The 26810-nt window shown below is 40.0% G+C and overlaps 2 protein-coding genes across 2 annotated transcripts; one reads left to right on the top strand and one right to left on the bottom strand.

Annotated features, from left to right (window-relative positions):
- Nucleotides 1-1709: 1709 nt before the first annotated feature.
- On the bottom strand, nucleotides 1710-8871 carry rcn3 (reticulocalbin 3, EF-hand calcium binding domain). The gene is made up of 8 exons (XM_030058320.1): nucleotides 8814-8871; nucleotides 8085-8308; nucleotides 6409-6602; nucleotides 5740-5912; nucleotides 4151-4211; nucleotides 3947-4038; nucleotides 3573-3680; nucleotides 1710-2446 (listed from the first exon to the last, which is right to left on the bottom strand). The coding sequence occupies exons 2-8, from the start codon at nucleotides 8297-8299 to the stop codon at nucleotides 2339-2341; spliced, it is 951 nt and encodes a 316-aa protein (XP_029914180.1). The 5' UTR covers nucleotides 8300-8308; nucleotides 8814-8871; the 3' UTR covers nucleotides 1710-2338.
- Nucleotides 8872-17122: 8251 nt separating this feature from the next.
- On the top strand, nucleotides 17123-25690 carry pax10 (paired box 10). The gene is made up of 8 exons (XM_030057103.1): nucleotides 17123-17217; nucleotides 18781-18954; nucleotides 19289-19453; nucleotides 20002-20084; nucleotides 21337-21496; nucleotides 21623-21699; nucleotides 24758-24890; nucleotides 25605-25690. The coding sequence occupies exons 2-8, from the start codon at nucleotides 18870-18872 to the stop codon at nucleotides 25688-25690; spliced, it is 789 nt and encodes a 262-aa protein (XP_029912963.1). The 5' UTR covers nucleotides 17123-17217; nucleotides 18781-18869.
- Nucleotides 25691-26810: the final 1120 nt, after the last annotated feature.

Below are 26810 nucleotides of genomic sequence, written 5' to 3'. Positions count from 1 at the left end.
CAAATGAAATACTATGGACTTTGGTTTTGTAATAAAGGTTATTAATAGATTGTTATAACAATCTGATCAAAACATGCAAATGTTAAAAATTATGGATGCAGTGGAACAAATTCATTGGCTTACCTGGAAACTTAAGCTGATTTCAACTTAAATGTATAAACATTATAAAATGTGGAAAACAATTCATATATGATGTACCAGATTACATGACTGACTCTGTCAAAAGACTGTTTTTTACCCAGAAACTCATTTCATAGATGTTCCTTAATTGCAGTGATTTTTTCCCCAAATATTTTTGAAATGCCCACACCATTCTCACCTGTTGCCAGTCTCTCACAACTTACAGCAAAATTGAGCTGTGGTAGAGTGCTCCTTTGTATAGTTACCTGGGCATTATATGACTCCACATGGTGATGAAACACCTTCTCTGCTCCCCCAGCTGCTAATCCAGAATAATGTGTTTTTATCTCTCCATTCACTTCCAACAGATCCCAAATTAACACTTTTAGTACATAAACAAACAAAGGAGATTATGCCAGTGCAAAAAATGACAAGTCCTGGCACCCATTTTTTGAGGAACTCTTTCCTTGACATTTTCCTATTAGTATTAGAAAGTAGATCTGGTAGGAAACTTTTGCATAGTAACCTTGTGCCAAGAAGAAATGGCCTGATGTTACTTTCACAAGTAAATGTAATCAATTCCACAAAAATGGGTACCAGGACTTGTTTTAATCTTGGTATAATCCACTTTGTTTGCACTGGTTTACGTGCTAAAAGTGTTACTTTGGGAGTTGTTTTGCTGCACTGTGGAAGTGAATGCAGAGACACAAATCCAGTATTGTGGATTAGCAGATCCGAGGAGCACAAAGCAACTAATGAGGAGATTTCAGCACAATGTGGACTCATATTTCACCCAGGTAACTACAGTATAAAACCTAACACTCTATCAAAGTTAGATTTTGACTTATGCAAATTTAAATTAGCTCACTCATTTAGACTGTAAATCATGTATAAAAGACAGACATAGTGATTGCAGGGGTCAGCTGGTGGAGGTTGACGGTAGCTGATTAAAATTTTCATCTTTCAGGGACTGCCCACCACCAGTTCATTTTAAAGTTGGGGAGGACAAAAACTGCAAAATTTGAAACTTCCCTTAACATAAATTTCATTGAAATCTACCCAGTATATTTTAAAATATCAATCTGACATTGTGACCTAAGTGTGGCACTAGAGGAAAGGTCATGGTGGCACCTAATCGACATGCTGCATGCTCTTGGTGGTAGACTATGCCACACTCAGCAAATTTCACTGAGATCTGCTCTAAAGATATGAAATCTGACATTTTGGCCAAAGGGTAGCTGAACAGGAGAGGTCATAGCGCCACCAAAATCAAGTGGAATCTTCCTGTTATTATGTTTATTAGTAAAAGTTGTGTTCCATTCAAGCCTTTCCAGTGAGCCAGCATGAAAAACACCAGGGTTCTGTTAGAACTGGAACAGAATCTTCATGAATGTAATCAGTAACACCTGTGTTTACCTGCTATTTATGTCAAAACATTTTGGCTGCTGTGAAAAATGTCTACTGACAGGGTTCATCCTCTGTGGAGCATGAACGTGCTCCTCAAATATCATGGCCTAGTACAGTTTGAGATATGTTCCTTCAGAGTCAAGTGCTGAAGCATCTGCAAATGATTAATACCAGATACATTTGTAGAAAAATCAACATGGCTTTATTTCATATTCACAGGCAAATTTTTGTGAACCATGCCCTGATTAATTTTTTTCACCATTCAGCAGTGTACAATAATACACTTATCTCCTCTGTTCAGCCCCGTCCCTTATTTCCTTTTTTCTTTTCTCCTTGTATTCCTTGTAGTCTTTCATACACATCCTGGCTTCAGAAAACAGAACCCCTTCTGACAAATAGACCCTCGTATGATTGAGGACATCTATAAGACTATTCTCCAAGAAGAGTTTGTAGACCGAGTGTACGCTGGTCTTGTGATGGCTTTAATTAATGTGTGTGTGTAAGATAATCTCACTGAACGCAATGTGTGCTCGCGCGATGAATTTAAATTTGAATGGACGTACCTGTGCGAAAGTGCACTGCTTGTTTGTGTGTGTGCATATGTAAACAGTTAACTCCACTCTCCCATTACCTCAAAAAGCAATGTGTGTGCCATAGATGACTGTATAAATATGATCCCTAAACTTAGCAGTGCTGATATGACTCCTACCCCACAGTCAACCCCCCCACCCGGACCACTGTAACAGCTTTCTCCATTGTATATGAAAATATAAAACCCCCTCTAAACCCAATGTCCTCTGGGACCATGACATCAAAGTTCGTCATGTCTCTTCGTTAAGTCCTCCCCGTAATTGGTTGCCTGGCTGCCCACAAACATGTTCCAGTTGGCAAGAATCTCCTTCTTGGTTATTTTCTCGTCCTGTTGTTGGATCATCAGATTCCACCCATCATCGATGCCATGATTGAGAGAGAGAGAGAGAGAGAAAAAAAGAGTGGGAGATAAGGAATTAAGGGATATTATGAGGTCATGATGAACAGAAAGAAGTAATGAGAGAAAGCCAGAGAAAGATAATTTTGTTGTAATTATCAGGCCATTACCCCAAATTATTTCCACTATATAATACTGTCACAGAATATGACCAAATACATGCTTTTTTTTGCATGATTGCTGTGTGAAAACCTATTTTTTGCATGTGCAGATTTTTTTTTTTTTTAAATCAGTGATGATTGCAGGGGACACAGAACTTGAATGGAGTAGAATGATCATTGAAAATAGCAATTTTCAGTGACCAGGTAGATATGTTGTGCTGTGGCTACTTGTGAAAAGCAGTAAGTCAGTGTTAATAGTTACCACCAACAGGTCCAATAATGCTCAAGTCCCCTGGTGCACAAGACGCCTCAATGCTCCAGACTTAATGTTTGAACTATAGCCATAGCTCTTCGCAGTGACAGTGACAGATAAAAACGGCTGATGCTCTGACCATCCTGCTGCATTGATTTGAATGGGAAACTCCGTTCTGCTCCATTCAAGTTCTGTGGCAGGATATTTATTACACAAGTTTTTTTTTTTTTTTTTTTTTAGGTGTGCTTGTTTGGTTGATTAGCTGGTTTTGGTATGCTGAAGTGCTTCAGTGCACTCCAAACAGTCCCTAACAAGTGGAGCTAATTCCTTACCAATACTTTGGCCCAGGAGAAACAAATAAAAAGACTGCCCGCAAAATCAAAGCAGAAACACAGGTGGCAAGCTCTGACAGCCAAAAGTGCAGTGACTAACCTGTGGCTGAGGTGTGTGAAAAATCTGGTTAAAATCTGGTAGGCTTAAATTGCAGCCATATCAAACTCAGACTTTACAGGCCCTGTGAATACCCTGTGTGGTGATCAGTACGCTTCTGTTTAAGGGGTTGGTGTGTGATATGCTTTCTTTATGTATATATGTTTAACTCAAGGTGACTAGGAACTCTTGGCAGGCTGTGGGTTTGCGTGATTTGTGAGAGAGATGTATTTATTTTGCTGGGATCAGGGGTCAGGGGTGCAAGCAGGTGTACCTTGTCGGTGTCTGTCTCGTGAATCAAGTGTCTGGCTTCGTTTTCAGCGTGGTCAACTTCTCCCGGCAATATCCAGTGGGCCACCTCATTTGCATCCAGATAGCCGTCCTACACAAAACCACACAACTGCATTAGGAAGGAACTGAGTGCTGTAGTTACCAAACTGCACTGAGTATATAGTTTGTTTTTGGTTGTTTTTGTCATCATTTAAAACAACATAGGGAAGGGAATGTTCTGGGGATGGTTCTTAGATATGCTGTGGGAACGTTGTGGCACTCCCCAAGGAGACTCAACATTTTGACAATCTTGGAAACGTTATTCTGGGATGTTTTTTTGTTAGATGGGTGAACCTTTATGAACCTTGTTGATCTTACCTTGTTGGCATCTCTGAACTCCTTGAACTGTTTCTTCTCTGTCTGGACCCAGTCAGGTTCACTTTCCCCGTCCTCCGGCGTGTACATGTCACCTGAGGAGCAGGAAACAGACATTTTAGGATGCTTTATCTCAAATTTATTGCGTTATTGTGAGTTGAAAAAAGGTCTCTGGACACAGTGGTCAATCAAAAAGAAGACACTTACCGATGTATTCATCTAAGTTGATCTTCCCATCCCCGTTCTTATCAATGTCATCCACCGTTTCCTACATGAGAAAACATCTTTAAGTCTCATGCAGTGGTCCAACCTTACTGGTTAATAATTACAAAACATTTATGGAGTCAGACTCTTACAACAACGTACTTTGTTGAAATATTGCACTAGTAAGATCTTTGTATGAGGGAATGCAAATTTAAATGTTTATTGTATCCCCACTATTTTATTTCACGTGTGTATTCACTGTTGTTATGATTATTCTATGTCTGTTATATTTCCTTTGGTATATTTAATGTTTTATTACATTATAATTATTAACCTAAGACTTCATAACATTTCAGTTTTTTTGGTATTGCTCTTTCTCTATTGTAACACTAATTCCTGTTGCTTAAAACTCTTGCTCTTGGCTCTTGCTGCTGTTTGCCATGCCGTTTGCCCCGCTTGCAGTAACCATAGCAACAAAGACGCAGAATTCTTTGCGAGTTGAGCATGCACAGTCGTGACTGAATATTCCGGTTCGGGGCATTTTCCGACTAAGGTGTTTACATGCCCCAATATTCCGGTTGGAACAGGCATATGCCATATCCCTCTCTCCAAGTGGAATATGACCTTAATCGGGTTTGGTGCGTGTTTACATGACACGCGCGCAACCGGAATATTGCGAATATTCCGGTTAATACAGGAATAAGGTGTGCATGTAAACGTGCTCAATGTGTAAAGTGATACCTGCCACCACCTGTGGATTAAAAGAGGTTTCAAATACGTGGGCTCAATGGCTCTCTCTTTTGGATCTGTGTTACTGTTGCCTGATGAAGATCTCTTTGAGATCAAAATGTTATCTTGCCATTAAATTACTGGGAACTACCTCAACTACACCCACATCCACATTATTTGCTGCAGTATTTCTATCTCAAATCATGAGGGTCAATGGGACGTAGTGGATCCTGTGAATATTGCCCATGTATTCTACCACTCAGTGGCTGACATGAACAGGTTTTTCTCAGTTGGAAGCTTGTATTTGTGGTACAGCTAATGTGGCATGAACTCTGGTGTGAGTCTGATATTGAACATGTAACTGGGTCCTGATCACATGTTTTTATCACTTAGGGCTCTCACTGTCAGTCTCACATTATGGGTACATTCTGATGTCACTATTACTATTATTATAGAGATCACCACTTCTTTCCTTAGAAGTAGAAGTCTTAGAAGTAGGCTACTATCTCTCAGTCAAAGACAGAGGGGGAATTTTGTCTTAACTGATTTATTCTAAACAGGGAGGCTCAATCAAGAGTCAATAGAGACAGATTATCCTGAATAAAACTTTAGCCAGAGTATACGCACTCGCAAAGCTACTCTAGTATGGAAACACAACTATTAAGGCTTCCCAAAAAATTATTCCTAAACTGTCAAATCCAGCGTGTTGTATTCAATGTCTGTTCTCAGATTAGCAGGGGAGTATTACCGCTGTGTTAAGTAGCTACATTTTGAATCTAAATAGTGTCTAGCAACTCAGAAACATCAGACTCTAGAGGCTAAATATTTCATTGTTATTGAAGCTCGTGGTGGGTAAACAGTACCTGCACCACAATGTCCCTCATGTGGTCATACTCCTCGGGGTGCAGGAAGGCAGTGAACTCCTGTCGTGTGGCGATACCATCGCCGTCCCGGTCAGCCATCTTGAAGCGCCTCTCGTCACGGGTAAGCATGGCCTTGTAGGTGGCCTTGTCATCCACGTCATCAAACTCCTCGTCTGGAAAGACAGTGTTAATAATGGTAAGAGTCATGACAGTGTCCTTGTTGCAGCAAGCACGCCTGTAACATGGGAGAAAACAACACTTGTTACCTCATGATTGACAAATAAGCTACGTGAGAAAAATACAAGACATTTCCATTATAAAAGACTCACAGAGCCTCATACACGTCTCACAGGAAGGTAATGGTGATCTTGAGTAGATGTATGTCTCTGCCACTATGAGGTTTTAAGACCACAGCAGTTTTGTTTTTTTTAGGACTGAACTTGCCAAGTGAATTTTCATTCCAAGTGTCCTGCAGAATTTGTTTTGATTATTATTATTATTTTTTTTCAAGGCAGAAGAGCCTCTGAAGCATCAGCATTTAGATTATGGAAGACACTTACATCTCAGATGATGATCGTAATAATAGTTAGAAGAAAACATTCATATTCATGTGGAATCTGATCAAAATGTCACATTAGAATAAATTCAGGTCTCAGCAAAAGCTTATACCTAGGTAGTAGCCATAGGTGGTGTTCTTGTACTCCTCCCAGGCTATCTTGCCATCATTGTTCTGGTCGTACTCCTTCCAGTGTTTGTTCACATTCTCCTCAATGTACCTCCTCTGACGGTGCTTGATCCAGTAGTGCAGCTCCGAATGGCTGACATATCCATCCTTGTCGGTGTCTATGCGGTCTACAATCTTCCTGTGGGGAGAGTCAGGGGAGGGGTTGGGGTTACAGTCAAGTTTAGCTTTAGGGTCAGGCTGTGATCTTTCAAGCCTCAAAGTGTCCAGAAACTGCTCTCTGTAATTTTCTCATGTTGGTGTTTCCATGTGAATATGTGAGGCAATGCAACAGGCACGACTTCAACACCCAAAACTCTTGCAAGAATGTCAGTACTCTGAACATAGCCCCACCTGGCATGTGATCGCTTTACACTAAAGAGATGACAGAGGCATTCTCAGATACAAACATCACTTTAATGCCAGTCACGTTCACTGTCCCACAAATTCAAACCCTGGGCAACAGATAGCTGTCATTACATCAGCCCAGCCTAGGAGCTTGCAGAAGTCCCCTACCTTCTGCCTTACTGGCTCCAAAGAGTCCATGGCTTAGGCATCACTCTAGCAAAAGCCTCCAGCTGTGTTTCACATGCAAAAATGAAACTGCGGCCAGCAAATCATGCTTAGAAATTAAGGAGTAGCACAACTGCAAGTATGTTAAATCAAACAGAACCCGGTCCCGGGGGACAGTAGTGAGTTTACCCTTAAAAACTCTGCTATGGCATGTGAATAACATATATGATTAATGAAATGATTTGTGCTTTGATTATCTCATCTGACCCCTGTCTGAGTCTATGCTTCCAGTCAGCCAAAGAGGAATATTAGCTGGCTGTAATGAGATGTTCATACATACAGCTTGTCAGGATGCTCTGCCACACAGCATGAACAGGCACCAACATGATTATCTGGTCATTAACCTTGCAACATTATGACTGACTAAATATTTCACAACTTGGACTGCCTCGAACATGCCAAGACCAAATTTCAAAATAAAAGTGACATCACACAAACCTAGCAAACCAAATTTACAGCATTATGCACCCACTTTTTTAGGCCCGACAACACAACCAAATCCAATCCAGTCCAGCTGTTGTGCCATAAAGTTTCCTTTCCTGCTGCCTATAATGCTCAGCTTGTCTTGTTGTCACAGTAACAGAGGTGTTCATTCACTTCTACGTTTGGCATTGAGCTCATAGTTAGTGCTGCTGTTGGACGACTGCATTTTATTGACAGCTGTTTCCACTATTCTGCCCCTGCCTGGACTACAGTAGCAGAGGTCTGCTACTGTAGTCCAGTAGCAACCTCTGTAAACTACAGCCTCAATAATAAACACAGAATTAAACTGGCACATTCTCCACAATGTCAACAAAAACTGAACATTATAAACTTTGTTAAAAGGTAGAATTTATGGCTGCTGCATTGACCAGCATTTGAACATACAGGTGGACCTAATACTAGTCTGACTGGACAGTTATCCTCACAAATAACAAAAACACACCACCAAACATTAAAACTAGGCCAGAAATGTAAGCTACATCACCAATAGTCTGGTTTTTAACAGTGTTTTAGGGTGAGTGCTTCCATAATGTAATAATCACACTGCTGAGGCGTCAGTAGCACCTACGCCAGCCTGTCTTTGCTCTCCTCGGGGGTGAGCTGGTCAAAGGTCTTGGCCTCCTCTTTGCCCAGGAAGGCCTCATGGTCATACTGGAACCCATGGGAGTCATCATGGGCATGATCGCTCAGGTCGCCATGGCGATGAATGCGCTTCTCCTGAGCAGGGACAGCGAAGGCCACACCCACCAGTAGGAAGAATGATCCCAGTAGCCTCAGCCACATCTTGACTGTCTAAGAAAGGAGAGAGAGAGCGAGAGAGAGAGAGAGAGAGAGAGAGAGAGAGAGAGAGAGAGAGAGAGAGAGAGAGAGAGAGAGAGAGAGAGAGAGATGATATGATATAAAATGGGGGCACAGGACAAAGAGATTGTGCACAGAAACACAGGTTACTGTAGTTGGCAAAGTATGCATTTATATTCAGTGACATTTTAACACACAAACAGTTTTACACTCATAAGAAAAAGTGTTGGACTCAAGGAAACTCACTCTTCCTCTCCAGCCCTCCAGCCTACATGAGCTCTGAGCCCAGCCATAACTGCACAAATCATCCTTTTGAGCCAGATTTCTCCTCACAGAGCACAGTGAGAGTACATCTAACAGGCCCAGCCGGAGGATGGCTCAAAGTTTAGCAATGCACAAACCGCATGCCAAGGTTTAACAACAGAAAGTGAAAAGAAGTCATTTTTCAAATTCTTTTACACGGACGAGAGTAGCTACCTTCAAAGTAAAAGTAACTCACCACTTTTGTGGAGTTTGCTGCGACGCCTCCCTCAGGCTGTGTGTTTCAGAGGACCAGCTCAGTCCGCGTTGGCACTCTTGTCTCTTTAAATATTACAGTTAAAGGGGCGGGCGCCTTCCTACAGATAGCCAATCGGCGAGGGCCGGACAGGGATTCTAACCAATGAAAAGTGTACGACTGTAGTAAAGGGTTCACGGGCACTTTTAATTGGCTTCCAACCGCCACGTTGACACGCGAACGCGCGCGGTACAACTCTCCACAGCTGGAGCGCGCATGCAGCAATTATCCCCAGCCTCCAGAAGCAACGTTGGAGCTGATGGTGCGTCAGCAGTGTGTGTCCCTGTGTTACCACTGCCAACCACACAGTGACAGAGGCTTATCGAACACTGAATGGTGGAGATACAGTTCAGTTTCAGTAATGAATAATATTGTTTTTTTTTTCCCTATAAGGATGTGTTCATATGAAATTCAACCAAAAAACAAAACAAAAAACAAAAAACAAAACAAAACAAAATAACAGTTAAAAATAGTACAAAATAAGATAAAATGATCGTGATTGTGAATAACTGTCTCTCCTATTAAAAGTTTGCTAAGGAAATTGTGTTCACAGACAGCGATGGAAGCTGTCGTTGTATGTGTCAATATGTCAATAACTTTTAGAGTGACACATTCCTTCAGTTTATGAATTGTATGATGTATCTAAAGATTAATTCAAAATAACAGGCATGAAAAGGCATGTGACCTGGAAATACAGAGGCCCTGAAGCATCACACCATAACACACCCCACCCAACCCAGCCCTGGTACAGCAGTACAACAGAACAGGCAGAGGCCTGATGGATTTTGTCTGTGAAATAGTTAATTTCCGCCATCTGTCTGTCAGTTTCCTTTTATCATCATTTGCAGTCAATCAATTTACATGTTACTAGCCTCATTTTCATACATGTATTTATTATATACTGGTTGAAAATAAACACTTTGACTGTATTCCCCATTTTAGCTGAGCAAGAGTTTTGTCCAAAAGGAATTAAAGGCAGGTCTCTCACAGACGCCTGTCCCAAATAAAGGCTGGTTGTTTTCAGTCACTGCAGCAAATAAAAGCCGAGGCTATTAATTTAAATTTCAAGTTATTAACTTCATGATTCAGTCTTTGCACAGCCTGAATAGACGGGGCTACTATGCTATTGAAAGACAGACATAACAGACCTATAGCTCTTTCTCACATTCATAATGCCTAATGTTTGCCTGTAATGCGTGAGTAAGAGAGAGCAGAGAAAATGACTTTCATCATATCATATTTCAGCACCATGGACAGGGAGTGGAGGTCTAATTATCATAATCATTTGTTTAAACATGACAGAAAACAAAGATATGAACTGGCTTCATTTCTAGCAGGTAACCATGAGGTGTTCAAACCAAGTAAAAGGTAGTTTTGGCACAAAATAAGGCCCGGCCATGCAGGCTAATTTCAGTCTTCAATAATATGTCTGAATTCAGTCATTACCAGAAAAAGCACCAACAAACACAGATATCATTTGAAGCGTAGGCTGTTGGGCTGTTATCAGAAGCAGATGGAAAAAAAAAAATCCTCCATAACACACTGTGGAAAATCATGGAGGAGTAAACAAGTTCACTCAATGACGGGCAAATTATGCACGCATCAGAGGTCCATTTTCTTTCCATATATGTTGTGTGTATAAACCTGATTATATCTACCCAACTATACCTAACTGACACATATGTGTTAAAGGATGGAGAGAGGAAATGTTTTCCTCCAAAACAGAATTTTTCCTTTCTTACTTTATTGTAAGTGGGTAAGTATAGTGTGTTTGCAAGTTTTGTTTAGTTGTAGTTTTTATTTTTTTGAAAAGTAATAGTTTAGTTTTTATTAGTTTCAGTGTTAGTTTTAGTCTTTTTTTGCACTGTTAAAAAAAACATTCATTTAGAACAGATGAACAACCAAATTAACTGACAGAAAAAAACTTTTCTGTCTAATTTGAAAAAAACAAAACAAAACAAAACAAAAAAATATGCATATATATATATACATACAGTACAGGCCAAAAGTTTGGACACACCTTCTCATTCAATGCGTTTTCTTTATTTTCATGACTATTTACATTGTAGATTCTCATTGAAGGAATCAAAACTATGAATGAACACATGTGGAGTTATGTACTTAACAAAAAAAGGTGAAATAACTGAAAACATGTTTTATATTGTAGTTTCTTCAAAATAGCCACCCTTTGCTCTGATTACTGCTTTGCACACTCTTGGCATTCTCTCGATGAGCTTCAAGAGGTAGTCACCTGAAATGGTTTTCACTTCACAGGTGTGCCTTATCAGGGTTAATTAGTGGAATTTCTTGCTTTATCAATGGGGTTGGGACCATCAGTTGTGTTGTGCAGAAGTCAGGTTACTACACAGCTGACAGCCCTATTGGACAACTGTTAAAATTCATTAAAATTCAAACAAATCTCTTCTGCTTGTTGCCTCTCCTTAGCAGTGGTTTCCTAGCAGCCTGATTCGCGCAGTCTCCTCTTAACAGTTGTTCTAGAGATGGGTCTGCTGCTAGAACTCTGTGTGGCATTTATCTGGTCTCTGATCTGAGCTGCTGTTAACTTGCGATTTCTGGGGCTGGTGACTCGGATGAAGCAGAGGTGACTCTTGGTCTTCCTTTCCTGGGTCGGTCCTCATGTGTGCCAGTTTCGTTGTAGTGCTTGATGGTTTTTGTGACTCCACTTGGGGACACATTTAAAGTTTTTGCAATTTTCCGGACTGACTGACCTTCATTTCTTAAAGTAATGATGGCCACTCATTTTTCTTTAGTTAGCTGATTGGTTCTTGCCATAATATGAATTTTAACAGTTGTCCAATAGGGCTGTCGGCTGTGTAGTAACCTGACTTCTGCACAACACAACTGATGGTCCCAACCCCATTGATAAAGCAAGAAATTCCACTAATTAACCCTGATAAGGCACACCTGTGAAGTGAAAACCATTTCAGGTGACTACCTCTTGAAGCTCATCGAAAGAATGCCAAGAGTGTGCAAAGCAGTAATCAGAGCAAAGGGTGGCTATTTTGAAGAAACTAGAATATAAAACATGTTTTCAGTTATTTCACCTTTTTTTGTTAAGTACATAACTCCACATGTGTTCATTCATAGTTTTGATTCCTTCAGTTAGAATCTACAATGTAAATAGTCATGAAAATAAAGAAAACGCATTGAATGAGAAGGTGTGTCCAAACTTTTGGCCTGTACTGTATATATATATATAGTAAGATTTGTAAACACACATTACAGTTACATTACAGTTAGGTTCTTTTATCACCTTTTAGCCTAGCATTCATTTTTATTTTGGTTGAGGAATTTTTTTTCATGTCTAGTTTTCGTTATTTCGTTAGTTTTCATTAACAGCAATAATAATCTTGCTCCATAATTGGTTTGTAACCATACCAAGATGATCTCCTTGACAGGGTGTGGGTCGTCTTTTGGCCTGCACCTCAGTGTCAATGCTGTTTTCATACACCTGACCAAATAAACAGTGTAAAGGGGCTAAAAACACCAGAGTTTCTTTCAAAAAAAAAAGTGCTCAAAGTCCTAGAACTGAATCTGAACTCAATTGATCCTACCAGTGTATGGGGCTGTGGTGACCAAATGTGGTAGACAAATACTCTTGTGCTCCTGAGCTACCATTCCAGACTTAGTGGCATTTGGCCAGTAGGGGGCCCCATGGTAACTCAGTAACTAGAAATAGCCATAGACGGCAAATATATTTACACTGTAACTTAGTCATTTTGTACGGCACAAGCTCTATTCTGATTTGAAAATGTTCAGTATGGCACAAAGATCATCTGTTTGCAGGTTCATCTTAATGATATGTATGGTTTGATTTTTAAAATACATAGAAATGTACATGGAGCGCCTTTCCCTCCTATTGTATTTGTAACATGCCCTCATGGATGCTACAAATTCCTGTTCCAAATTAAATTTTGTGCTTGCACCTATATGATGATGATGTTTTGTTATGATATTCTCTTTTATATCTTAGTTTTCATCCATCTCCTTCACCACCACATCTTCATTCTTGCTTTTCCTCTTCCCTTGGTCTTTTATTTTCTTCCTCTTCCTCCCTATACTTCTCCCCCTCCCTTGACTCTCTCTCTCTCTCTCCTCTTTTCCCCTGCCCAAGGCAGTGTGTCTTGTCCCATGGAGCAATTGAAGGTGACAGGGCCAGTGAGAGAGAAGGGGAGAGTGAGGCTGTGCCATAGTGTAGCCTGGGGGCGTACAACAGCAGAGAGAGAGAGAGAGAGAGGGAGAGAGAGAGAGAGAGAGAGGGGAGAGAGAGAGAGAGAGAGAGAGAGAGAGAGAGAGAGAGAGAGAGAGAGAGAGAGAGAGAGATTTAAAGTGAGAGAGAGGAAAGCAGGGAAAGCAGAAATTCAGAGCAAATGAATATTTCATTGTTAATGTATTGACATGGCATCTTAGCCCCTCCCACTTTGAGAGTTGTAGGGAGAAGGGCAGTGTCACGCACATGCACACACTCACACACATGTATGCTGTTTTTGTTTTACAGATATGATGATAATTTGTCCCGGCATGGTTGCTATGGTGACTCCTTCCCTCCACCATCCCACCCCGCCAACTGAGAAAAAGAGAGAGAGAGGGAGAGAGGAAGAGAGGAGAGCGAGGGTGACAGGGAGGAACTAACAAGAGACTGAAAAAAGGTGCCCTAAAGCAACACAATATTCAAGTAACCAACACACACGCTCACTTACCACGCTTATTTACACACTCACATTCTCACATATATTTCTTTACAAGGTTTTAAGTATTCATTTTTTTCATGTTCAAAATGGTCAATCTCTCATTTTTCTCTTTATTCGTCAGCCTCTGGCAGAGAGAGAGAGCTGCCCACCTCAGGGAGAGCCACAGAGGGATGGTGAGATGAGGAGGAAGTATGGTGGGGGGCAGAGCGTGGCGCCTTGTCAACCGGAAATAAAACATGTTGGCATCCTCTTCCTCCTCCTTGCACTCCCCTCCTTTTTGTCCCCACTTTCCTCAGATCCATTTATCCTCATCTCTTCTCTCCTCTGCCTTCATTCCCTCTTTGTTCCTCTTTATCATCATATAGCTCTTTTTTTTTATCTTGGCAAATCTCACAATTTCACTTTTGCCTATGCATTCTTGATATTCTGACATTTTCAGTAGCATCAGCTACTATGAAGGTGATCATGTGGCAAAACAATCTTCAAAAATGACTGTTAATTTATATTTTTTCCCTGAAATACCCCATCCTCATTTTTTTTTTTTTTTTTTTTAAATTATGTATTCTAAGTGTTTCTTGGGCATATAGATGAACAGCAGGCTACAAAAGGTCTCTCTCTGCCTATGTATCCTTAGTTCCATGAGGCCAGAGAAAATTGTTAAAAACGTCTTGATGCTTGAACCTTTCAAAGACTAAAATGTTTGCTAAATTTGCCGTGGCAGCAGGACAATGTAGCATCAGCACTCAGCCAGGGACACGGGGGTGGGGGGGACATGTCCCCCTCACTTCTGGAACCCGTCCCTTGTCCGACACACTTTATTCCACCTGTAAATTGTTATGGTCAGTCTACTACACATTTAATCCCCATTATATTGTTCATCCCTATTGCATTTTTTAGACTGCATTCAGATGCCTGTCACAGGCTATTAAACCTTTGCTGAGCAAAGGTTTAAACCAAAACTCTGGCAAATTGACTTGATTACTTTCATGGGGAAAAGCAAATTAGCAAGAAGTGACCCAAAAATCAGTGGGGGGAAAAGAAATCAAGAAAATAATAAACAAACAAACTAACAAACAAACAAACAAAAAAAACTTGCAAAATATTACTGGGAAACGATATTATAGGAGCATTAGTTATAATTATTGTAACTATACATTCTGCTGAATGTGTTAAAATAGTCAATGGCATGTTTCTATAGACTCAGTTAATGTATGACTATATTCCAGTTAATATCCTCTTTTTCTAGTCATACTGTGCCCTCTTGTTAATATTCTTTTCTTTTTTTAAGGATATATCCCACTACTAATTACAGCTGCAAAAATCCAAGTCCTTCACATGAATCCGGAGTTGAGTCTAATCTGCTTTAACAGTAGCGCAGTAATAAGGTGCTCTATTCCTTTGTTATGTTTGTTCTATGCTTTTACTATCTTTCTTTATTTTCTTTCTCTATTTGAAAGAGTAGAGTTACAGAGTCAGCAGTAAAATATGTCAGCACTCATATATTTTTTTTTTGGCATTTAGAAGCAACGAGCTTGTTCATATTACACACATTTCTTCAGTTTGCATGTCAGTGGGTCTCTGGGTTGTCTTGGCTAATCCAATGAAAAATGCAAATGTGGTGTCAGGACAGTGTTAAACTGCAGTCAGAGAGGAAACATGCCAAACACACTGTGGCACCCTTGGCCTTTGTGTGTGTGTGTGTGTGTGTGTGTGTGTGTGTGTGTGTGTGTGTGTGTGTGTGTGTAAAATCTACAATATTGTAAAAGATATTAATAGGAGTAAGTAAAGTAAAAAGAAGGAAAACAGCTCAGAGAAAAGATGAGTGAAATATTTCATAAATAATAGTTTACAGAAATATTGTGAATTATTGAAATGATGGCAGTGATTTCACCTGTCTGGATGCTCCATAGTTGAGGGGCCTTAGCAGAAAAGGCCTGGTCCCTTTTAAGTTTCATCCTGGATTCTTGAAGACCAATTAAGGCCTTGCAATAAAATCTCAGCTCAAGATCAGCTTGTAGAGGATTAGGAGGTCAGGCATGTAGCTGGGTGCTAAACCTCACAGTGCTTCAAAAGCAGTAAGTAAAATCTTGGACACTATTCTAAAATGGACAGGTCATGTAGAGACTAAATGTGGCTAATGTAATCCTGTCTTTTAATTTTATATAAATGCTAAGCAGCTAACTTATATACATTCTGGATTTGATCAGTTGCTTTGTTATGGCTGGTAAATAAGGAGGTAGAGTGGCACCAATGCTGAAATAGAAGCATGAAAAAATGTTCTTGGCATTACTGAAATTTGAGATCGATCTAATTTTTTGCAATTTACCTATGTTTGAAAGGGCAACATTATCATTTTTTGGAATGCAGCTCAAGAACTAGATTAGCCAAAAGCAATCAGGGCTTCAAACAACATCTTCAGTTTTGTCAGAATTGTCAGAATTTGTCAGACCAACTGAATACAGTTAAAGGCCCAATATCAGTTAGACATTTGTAAAGTATGTTCAGTTTATCTGAGCCCCTGGCCTTGACCACGAGGTACAGCTGTGTCTCAGTGGCATCGGAATAAAAAGAGATGGCACGCTGACAAAAAATATGACCAAGAGGAACCATTTTCAATGAGAATAAGTGTGGGCCCAGAATTGAACCTTGGGGAACACCTGCACACACATTTTCCTTTTATAAATTACAATCACTGTGTAATGTTGCACATGTGTGTGAGACTTCTCATAAAGTCTCATAATGTACCTTCATGAATACTGATATACATATAAAACAGTTTGTTAATTTGATGATTTGTGTGAGAAAATGGCACAATCACAGCGTAGCAAGAAGACAGAAGAGATTTTGAAGCCAGGAGCTGACTCCCCTTGAGGAAATACAGTGAGTACAACGGGATCCACAACATGAATGGCTGTGTCCTCACTGATGCTGTGTTGCAAATACAAACAGACACTACTGCTGTAGTTAACAATGCTGCACAAGAACGAAAACAAATAAGATTAGTCCTAAGTGACATCTGTGCAACTCTAAAAGAACTTATAAATAAATAAAATTTTGCCTATAGCACATTACAAATTATTTATATTATTACCAGCAGTAGTAGCAGTAGAAAGAGGAAAATTATATTAAAAAATATAAGTATACTAAAGTTAATGTACTTTGCAAGCTCATTTGTTTTAAATGTAGCAATATCTCTTTCACTACTCTCCATGCTTGTAACCCCCCCCCCCCACACACACACCTATTTCTCTCACTTCACCACCCCTTTTCCTGGCATTAAGTCCAGACCTGACACTGACACTGAGTCTATGTGTCATCCTTCTCTCCATCCCTCCCTCCATCTATCGCTCCGAGGACGAGAGTGCCTGCAGACATGTTTCTCTCTGTCTCTGGTCCCCCCTCCTTCTCCTTCTCTCTTTCGCTCTGTCTCTCTCCATCTCTCTCTGTCTCTCCTCCTCCTTCTCCTCTCTCCCTCTCTCTCTTTCTGTCTCTCTCTCTCAGTCAGCCAAAGGGGGGTCAGAGGAGCCAGATGAAGGAAGAGTAAAAGAGAGGGAGAGGAGGAGCACACAGGGAAGGAGAAGAGAAGAAAGAAGAGAGAAAAGGAAGACTTTGGGACGCCATCATACAGTCAGAAGGTGAGTGGGCCTGCTCCTTATTCCTCTATTCACCTGCATGAGAAAGAAAGAGTGAGAGAGAGAGAGAGAGAGAGAGAGAGAGAGAGAGGCAGAGAAGAAGAAAGACACTGAAAGGTTTGGTGGAAGGCATGGCAAAACACAACAACAAATACGACTGCACACACGACCTTTGACATCTACACAATGTCCACTATTTAGTTTCCGTTTTTTGTTACGGCATTAGACTGCAAGTGTTTCTTAGACCATACCAGATTAGACAACAGATGTCAATGCCCCCCAACCACAAACACACACACACACACACACACACACACACACACACACACACACACACACACACACACACACACACACACACAAACTATATTGCTAGTAGTTTGCAGCATGAGGTATAACCGTAGAGAGGGAACCACCAGCTGGAGATGCTTACACTTCTCAAGGTAATCAATGAGGAAACCACAAAGACATAAAAGAATGTGGCATTCCTGGATTTTACATATTCAGCAGAGTCATGCAGACCTATCCTCTGCTATCAAACGTCAGGATGACTTAAAATTATTTCAAATATATTTACTTCTATTATTCAACTTCTGTTTTCAGTATCACTATCTGTTTTTAAAATCTGCCGATATTTGCTGTCTCTATGTCACTTCAACTGAAATTGCTCTGAGAATTGTCATACTGGTGTTGTTTGGACTTGTTTGGACAAAGTTTTGAAGCTTACCTAAATCTCAACTTCGGAACAGATGAGTTATGAACATGATAATCTGTCTTGTGACAAATAATGACCCAGTCACTGGCACGTCTCTACTGAGCACTAGAAGCCATTTAAACATTTAGCTGTCACATAACCCAGATTCCTCTTTGTCTATGTGTAGTCCAGTTTTTGACAAGTAATGCATGTTAATATCATTCATATGCACCATACATTCATATGTACAAGGTTTTGTTTAATGTCATAACTGGAAGAAGATGTAGTCCTGGATAAACTATTTTTTAACTATTTTTACTCAACATAAAATTCTTCAGTGGGTTACTTCACAGGCATATCATGCTGTATTGAGAAGCTTTATCCTTGTTATGTAAAATGAATCCTCATCCTGTACTGTATGTTCTGGCACTAACTCCTTTAGCCCAGTTGGTTTAGCACTATTTCCTTTAGCCCTAGTTCCTTTTTAGCCGTTGTTCCTTTTGCCTGAATAGTTTTTGGCTGCAGCTCTTTCACACTTTTTTCCAGTAATAGCCATAGCCCATTGGACAAATGTGGCCTGGGTATCTTATTGCATCAAGTCATCATACTACCTTAGCCAAAGAGCTTGTATTGAAAAGAATTTTTTGACCAACCTGGTTATTAAGCTGAAGACAGACTGGGGACATCCAACTCTGGATGTCTCAAAAACAGGAGAGGAGAGGACCAATTTCAGATTAAGAATTTTGGTGGGCTCCTAACACTGGTCTAAACGTGACCAGTGCAACCTACAGCCCAAGTTAATCACTGCATCATACCTTGACATTTATATTGATGCATACCCAATGAATCGCCCCTTTCTTTGCCACTCTCAGGTCCTTGCTGCGATTGGATGAAAGGTTGGACTTGGCGTGTTTAGAGAGAGCAGAGATAAGGGTTAGAAGTCATATGTGAGAAACTCACCATGATGAATTTACAAACTGGCACAGACTGGAGAACAGCCAGCAGCTGGTACCATCAAGCCAGCTCTCTGCCATCACACCACACAGGTAAGATACAACACTACCACAAACCTGGCACTGGTGAGCCACTACAACACAATCACATCTGCCTGTAGAAATTCCACGATTCATCCCTATTTAGTAGATCTTGTCAGTTCTTCAAATGTCATCATTTATCATTAAAGAAGCACCACAGAAGAGTCAGCTCAATAATGTAATGGAAACTGGCTTTCTCTCTCACATGGCGTTTGACAAATCAGACAGTTGCAGGTATGTGGCGAATAACAGCAACCCACTTGGGTTGTCATCTGGTACAATGAACAGGACCTCAACGGTAAGAAAATTGTTGTCCTATCTCTGTATTTTTCCCTGTCTCTCTTAGATGACTGTATGGTAGATGAAGTGGGGATGGAGATGGTGGGAGCAGCAAGGGGTCTGAGAGACAGGGAGGAGATGGATGAGTCCCAGCTCCACCTCCAGTTGAAGAGGAAGCTGCAGAGGAATCGCACCAGCTTCAGCCAGGAGCAGATTGATGCTCTGGAGAAAGGTCTGTAGCTGACGCTCTGGCTTCAGCCTGCTTACACAGAGAACGCAGCACTGTTGATGGACTGATGCAGTCTGATGTTCAAACAATCAAACACACACTCAGTGGTTTCTTTTGTTTAGTTTGCAGTGAAGTCAAAAGGGAAAGTGAATAGAAGGAACTCAGCATGCTGGCTTTTTATTTATTTATTTTTGACAGTAGATTGCTTGTTCTTTGACGTTTTCCTTTGTTGGTTGTATTTCAATTTATTCGTGGTATTTTTACCAGTTTTATTGATTGATTCACTTTTAATCACTTTTATTGACTTATTCAGTTACACACTGCACTATTTAAGTAGTTGAGGAGAGAAATCAAGTGATTTTCCTCAGGTTTTAAGGGGCTAATTCTAATCTTAGCCCTAAATCCAAGTCTTATTCTTAAACTAATCTCAGTCTGAACCCTCTCTCTTACCTAAACCTAGTGTTAGTACTTCTCTTCTTCCTAAACCCAAGTCCTTACCACATTCACCATAAGATATTCTGTCATAAGCAGTGTGTCTTTCCATCTGCCAGAGTTCGAGAGAACACATTACCCAGATGTCTTTGCCAGAGAGAGGTTGGCAGCCAAGATTGATCTTCCAGAAGCACGTATTCAGGTAACTGTGGCAATAGTCCCTATGTTGTGTTTTATGATCCCCAGCTGGGGTATTAGAGGGTATTAGAGGTGAAATATGCGGTGTGAACTAGTTCAAACCGCTACGATCACGAGCTGAACAGGACTTAACCCTCTGTTGCACGATGTTGCCTCAGGATAATGTGGCCATTTTGCCAACATTACGATCATAATGTTTCCATTTCCCTGAGAAAAGCAAATTTTCATCATTTTTCACCAATCAGAAAATATGATCCTATCATGTACCGCTGACAAAATAGTTTGCAGGGAATATGTTTTAAGTGTTTAGTTCTTTGTTTTATTTATTTGTATTTATGTAACAAGACATTAATGATAGAGGCACATTTCAGTCAGTTCTCTGTAAGTCATGTAGCAGCTGTATGTCTTACCTGTGCCATCACTTTTGTTACAAAATGAATGCATTGTTTGCCAAGGATGCAGTTGGAGGTTACAGCCCCTTTTTGTCTAGACCACACCCCCTTGGATCTTTTTTCCCAGAGAAGTGGATATTATTTATGCAAGAAAACTGAATCAAACATTTTTTTAACACATGCTGTAAAGAGTTAAAGCTTGTGCTGTAAAGTATTTAATAATTAACAATTAACGGACAATGTCAGAATCAGAATCAGAAATTTTTTGTTGAGGGGAAATTGGGTCAGCTGTAGTTGCTCAAATTCTCAATAGAAGAATTAAATTATGAGAAATAGAAATAAGACAAAGAAATAGGAAATATAAAACTATATGCCTTAGAAATTTGTAAAAAGTAAATAAATAAATAAATAAAAAAGTTTGTGCATTATGCATAAAGTTGTAAAAAAGTTGTATGTGCATTCAGCCTAAATATGTGCAATAATGCCTCAACAATAAATACATAAATAAGAAAGCATATATATATATATATATATATATATGTATGTATATGAAGTATACCTCATATATTAGTATACACCATATATACACAGGGATGGATTGTGCACTGTTGACTTGAAGACCTACAGGTATAAATTATCGGACAGTTAAATAACCAGTTAAATCAAGTACCCTCACCCATCAGAAAATATGATCCACATCTGCTGATGAATAAATGTCTTTTTTTTTTTTTTTTTTTGTTAACTAACTGAGCATTATGGCTGGAACAGTGAATCCCTCGTCCTCAGCAGATACTCCCCTGCATGACAACATGTATTGTGCAGGCTATGATCGATGTTCTGGCTGATAAACTGAATGATCAGCAGGTATGGTTTTCCAATCGGCGAGCCAAATGGAGGAGGGAGGAGAAGCTGCGGAATCAGAGGAGGTCAGGAGGCGGGACTTCCTCTTCACAGCGGGTGCCTACGCCTCTCAGCACTTCCTTTAACACCACTATCTATCACGGTCACCATGGCAACACCTCAGGTACAGATGGTCACAGATCGAATGATTAGGTTCAGCATATCATATCATGTCATACTGGCATTATATAGTAGGTGTATGTGTGTGTGTGTGTGTGTGTGTGTGTGTGCGTGCGTGTGTGTGTTTCAGGATCTATACACAGCAGCTGTAATGACACGTCTCTCTCTGGTGGCTACAGTGCTCTCTCAGTTTTCACCAATATGCAGGTACACGCACACACACACACACACACACACACACACACACACACACACAACGTTTGAATAAATGAATCAATCAAATAAATAAATTGAATTCAGTGTGCTGAGATGTAGGGTATTAAGCCCCCAGTGCAATTGTCAATTTGTCAATTTTTTTTTTTTTTAGTCCCCCCCCCATTAAGAATGCAAATACTTTTTCAGTCTATATGAGTTTGTTACATAAACATTTTCAGTAGGTGATACCACCTCCTGGCTATATAAGGTGCAGTCTTGTACTATTCTGACTCTCTTAAAAAATGTTTTTGACATCCCACAGTTTGTGTTTGCATTTGTGCTGCAGTTGAATATTGTGGCCACATGATGGCATCACCACACTTTGAGGGTCATAAAACCTTACTGGGGCAGTTGGGAGCTTTTTGAGGGTGAATTGCTTGGCCTGCTGGTCAGATCACAGGTGAAGTGATAACTGTTAACTAGAAAATGTTTTGAAGAAATTAAAACAACAACAACAACATCAACAAAAACTAACACTAACACTCTAATACTGATGCATAATGCTGACAACCATGCACCATGCAGATAAGTGGTCTGCAATCTCTCAGGCCATGACTTTGATTTGACTATGAGAATAAAAAGTATTCATCAAAGAGCTCTAAGTTTGGTCAAAAGCTGCTGTAGTGTTTAATCCAATCTGATGTCTTAGAGGTTAATTCTTAATTTAAGGTAGTTCTCAATTTTCAAAGCCTGTAAGTGCTAGTCTATATATGATGATGTGGAATTATTTAATATGGAAAACCCACATGCTGTCACATAGTGCAGCTACCAATGTTGTCACATAGTCAAGCAATTAAAAACATTTCAAACTCAAAAACTTGTTCTCATCCATTGATTAATGTGTACTGCTCCTAACAAATCAAAACATTGTTCATTATTTTTTTTAACCCAATGTTAAAGTGTATGGCCATTTAATTGTCGCAAATTTGACAACACACGATCAGGTCCATATTCACTGTTGATTAATGCTCAGAAGGGTAATATCTTCAAAATTACCAAATCAGAATCCTGAGCTGTTTCACTATTTTATTTTATTTAACCTTTATTTAACAGGTTCATCCCAAAGAGATAAAATTTAGGCTATCTAAGATCGTTTGAGAGTTAGTATAAAGAGTGTGTGCTGCTATCACTGCTGCAAGACAAAGGTATCATCACCAACAACTCAGAAAACAAGGGAAAGGGTCTTCCATTGGCAACTTTCACATCAGATCAGGGGAGGTACAGAGGGGGCACTGGGGTGGCAGCCTCAGCGGATCAGAATGTTAATGCTGCAGCCGTTTGCTCTTGCAGCTGCTGATGAAAGGGTGATGTGCTTCAACAGAGCTCTTTTTCTTGTTTGAGCTGCAATTTGATTTGCATGCAAGCAACTGAGGCCCAAAAATGTGGGAATTCCAGGGAAAAAAACATGTGACTTTCTGTTCAAAAGAAAACCGCCAAAATGTACAGTGGTTATAGCACCACCATGTGGTCAACTGGTGTCATTTTTCTTAACTCAGCAGTGAGCAAGATTTGTTTCCCTCTCTGCCAAGTTAGATTGCTGTCGCTCTTGTGGTTTCTGATACTTTAAGGGCAAGAGCAGAGGCAGAAGAATACATATTGCAGCAATTAGCAGGCTCCAAGCTCTCAAGCAAATTTGCCACGTATGCTGAATTTCAAAAATGAGTTTGAGGAGTAGTGAGAGAAGAAGATGAAGGACTGTTGCTGTAGCATACTAACCAATTTGAAATAAAATGCACATTGTAGTGAATATAGTGGCTGAATTATTAATACAATGTAGCCAAAGGTGCTGCGAAGGTACTGTTGGGCCAAAATGTCTGAAAATGAAAAATAACAAATCATGCATGTATAATCAAACCCAGGGAAAGTGAAGAGGTCTCACTCTCCAACTCTGTTTCTATGTCGAAAAAAAAACAACAACAGAAGAATAACCTTTTTTGATGCTTCATGAACTGTCGTTTTCCCTTAAATTTCCCCTTTAGGTACTATACAATGGCATGTGTATTCTGTGTCATCCCATGCCGTGTTTCAGTTGGTTGGTTTGTCGGCCTGGGTTATAGTTTAAGTCACACTGTCCAACTGTGAACACAAATTTCTGAGTTTGACCTTCACTGGACCCAAATTGGCAGTCGATGTGTATACCACACTATGCATCCTAGGGCTGTTAATTTATGCTAAAGACCAAAGATTTCATCAAATTTTGTCAAGTTTCATCTGTGATGGCAATATGATGGGAAAAAAACTGTACAGTCTGTAGAGGCCTTACAGCAAAACTGAACTTTTACTATAAAATGCAACAGCAAACAGCAAATTCTGGTACCCATTTTTGAGGAAATTAAATGTCTAGATAGTACTTTCACAAATAATTGTAATTACACAAAAAATAGGTCCCAGGTCTTCTTGTGTTTCATATTGGTATAATCTGTTTTGTCGTGCCAAAGACGTAAATGGAGAGATTCAAATCTGGTATTGTTGCTTAGCTGTCCATAAGAACACAGAGCAACAAATGAGGATACTGTGTGGATTCATATAGAGATCAGGTAACTGTCAAACACTCTGTCAAAGTTCAATTTTGCTTTAGGCCTACTACTGTCATTATTCCCATGATATTGCCACTGCAGACAAAACGTGACAAACTGGCAGTCGACAGCTGGTTTGGTCCATTGCAAGCAGAGACAGGCTGGGTCGGACTTCTGACAGTGTCAGTAGTTTAAGGTGAATAGCTGTTTATGTCAGTTTCAGGTCCAGCCTATGTTATCTGATGCAGGATTGGTATCAATTACCGTTCAGCTCGGTGAGCCCAGAAAACTGAACTTCTTAATCAATCAAAGGTCCTTACATTATTATATTCATTGAAGTTTCCATTTTCTCGGAGATTTACCTGAACTGAGAAAGAGTCATCTCCACTGTTGTGATGAAGTCTTGTCAGCTGTATTTGGATGTTCTGTCACTGTTTGTAACAACAGCTTCCTCTGTCTTCTCTCTTGACTCTGTCCACTCTTGGTCCTCCCAGTCTTCCTCTTCTTCCTACTCCTGCATGTTACCTTCGTCCCCGTCCACCCTTTCCTCTCTGTCCCGCAAGTTTGACCCCTCCCCTTATGCCTCACCTCTCCTGCATCCAGCCCACTCTGCCAGTGGCAGCACAGGTGAGTCTCTACTCCTGGTGTATATGTGTTGATACATATGCATGAAACGGCTTATAACTGCATGAGCCTCTTTTTGTGGATTAAAGACATATACATAATTCAGTCAGGACATCTCATGTGTTTGGTTAACATTTTTATTGTGTAAGAATGACATTTTTTTTTTACTTTTGGTGATGAACGGATCTGCTTTGTGGGCATTGTAGAGAGGGAAAAAAAGAATATTACAGGCAATATTAAGAAAAAAAATCCCAGAATTTCTGAGACTAAAGTTGTAAATTTATGAAAAAAAACCCCCCTGAAAATTCTGAGATTAAAAAGTCACAAATTTAGGACTTACAGTTTTTTTCTCAGAATATTACCCCCGCCCACAACCAGCTCTATAATGGGCTGTAGAGTCAAACAATTTGCATTTTTTAACTTATTTTTTATTTGTAGATGTTTATATCCTACACCTGCATGATTATAAACATGTTCTACACCTTTTTTTTTTTTTAAATGACACAGATATGATGTGAACAATAACATAAATTACCTTGTGTAGGTGCAACTTTCCTGCAACTTACCCTGACAGTTTTGTCACACACACACACACATACACACACACACACACACACACACACACACACACACACACACACACACACAAACATTCAGCACTGCCTCCCAATAACCCTTAAATATTCATTTTTTTCTTTTGTTGGTTCACATTCTCAGGTTACCTTTCCCCCAGTGCATCGGTAGCAGCACAAGTATCAGGAAGTGATCAGGACATGGGTCATTACTGGACCAGACTTCAGTAAAAGTTGTCATACATATTCAATAATTTACACATCTGCTTCCCACATGGAGCAGCGATGCCAGCCCTTTTCTCCATAATAGAGAGGGCCACCTATGCCTGTAGTGTGAGGAGACAGACACGCACATACAGGTCAGCAGAGAAAATGATTCATCTGAATTTGTACTTCCATCTCTTTGGTTGATTTCCTTTACACCAAAAAATTCAGAAACACAAAATTAATTTTCAGTATATCTGAATTTCCATGAATTGAACTAGCTTCATATAACAATGAAATGCTGGCCAGTCAGATGTAAATATGGCCTACTACAAGTGTTAATACCTGGAGCAAAAAATGACAATCACTGTAAATGGATTTCTGACGCCAGCGATGTCTGACCTGGGAAGCCAATGACAATCAAAGATAGCCAACGAATAACCACTGACCAGTCACTGTCAACTGGAGGGAACCAGTCAAGTCACTCAAGCAGCACTGGGCGAAGTGATGGGGGTATTAGCACCTGCAAGACATCCAAGTGGATGGTTGTGACCTTGTGGGGAATGTTCTTTTCAAGATGTCTTGGATAAAACAAACCTCTCAAGAACATGAGAGGAGAGAATCTTTATAACTTGAGATGGACTGAAGAAGTCAAGCCGTAAAGATGTTCTTTGATCTATTCTTGGAACTCAACATTATCGCGTATGGGCTTGGAGGTTTGATAAAGAAGACAACTAGAATTCAGTGGATAAATGGTGGATAAGGAAGACACCCAGCATTTTATCCTACCTAAAGTGACTTGTCTCACAGTAATCTGCATGTGCAAATCAGAATTACAGCATGTTAACAGAAATTGCTGCCAATACAAACTATAGGTAGCACATTGTGATAGTCAGTTTTTTAGTAGCTGCAATACACACACTTATAGTACACATATTGGATGAATGGTGACAGTAAACCCCCATTGAGTAGGTTGTACACCCTCAGATGACACATTGTTATAAATCCCAATGTGTTTGGCCATTCACTAAAACAGTCTTTCCATAAACCTTCACCGAACCATAACCCTAAACTTGAATAACGAAGTGGGCAGATTTGGGAAAGCCCTAACCTAGGGCCGTGCAGTTTGATGATGTTAGATTGTGTA

The sequence above is a fragment of the Myripristis murdjan genome, chromosome 8 (assembly GCF_902150065.1).
Source record: "Myripristis murdjan chromosome 8, fMyrMur1.1, whole genome shotgun sequence".
In the NCBI taxonomy this organism is placed as follows: Eukaryota; Metazoa; Chordata; class Actinopteri; order Holocentriformes; family Holocentridae; genus Myripristis; species Myripristis murdjan.
This window is presented reverse-complemented; position numbering and strand designations above follow the sequence as displayed.

Excerpts from the sequence above, each read along its gene's own strand:
- rcn3 (XM_030058320.1), bottom strand. The coding sequence starts at position 8,299 with ATGTGGCTGAGGCTACTGGGATCATTCTTCCTACTGGTGGGTGTGGCC. Across the intron at positions 5,913-6,408 it reads CACCTATGGCTACTACCTAG|ACGAGGAGTTTGATGACGTG; the intron begins GTATAAGCTTTT and ends CTGTCTTTCCAG. Across the intron at positions 4,039-4,150 it reads CAACTTAGATGAATACATCG|GTGACATGTACACGCCGGAG; the intron begins GTAAGTGTCTTC and ends CCTGCTCCTCAG.
- pax10 (XM_030057103.1), top strand. The coding sequence starts at position 18,870 with ATGATGAATTTACAAACTGGCACAGACTGGAGAACAGCCAGCAGCTGG. Across the intron at positions 18,955-19,288 it reads TCTGCCATCACACCACACAG|ATGACTGTATGGTAGATGAA; the intron begins GTAAGATACAAC and ends TGTCTCTCTTAG. Across the intron at positions 19,454-20,001 it reads GATTGATGCTCTGGAGAAAG|AGTTCGAGAGAACACATTAC; the intron begins GTCTGTAGCTGA and ends TCCATCTGCCAG.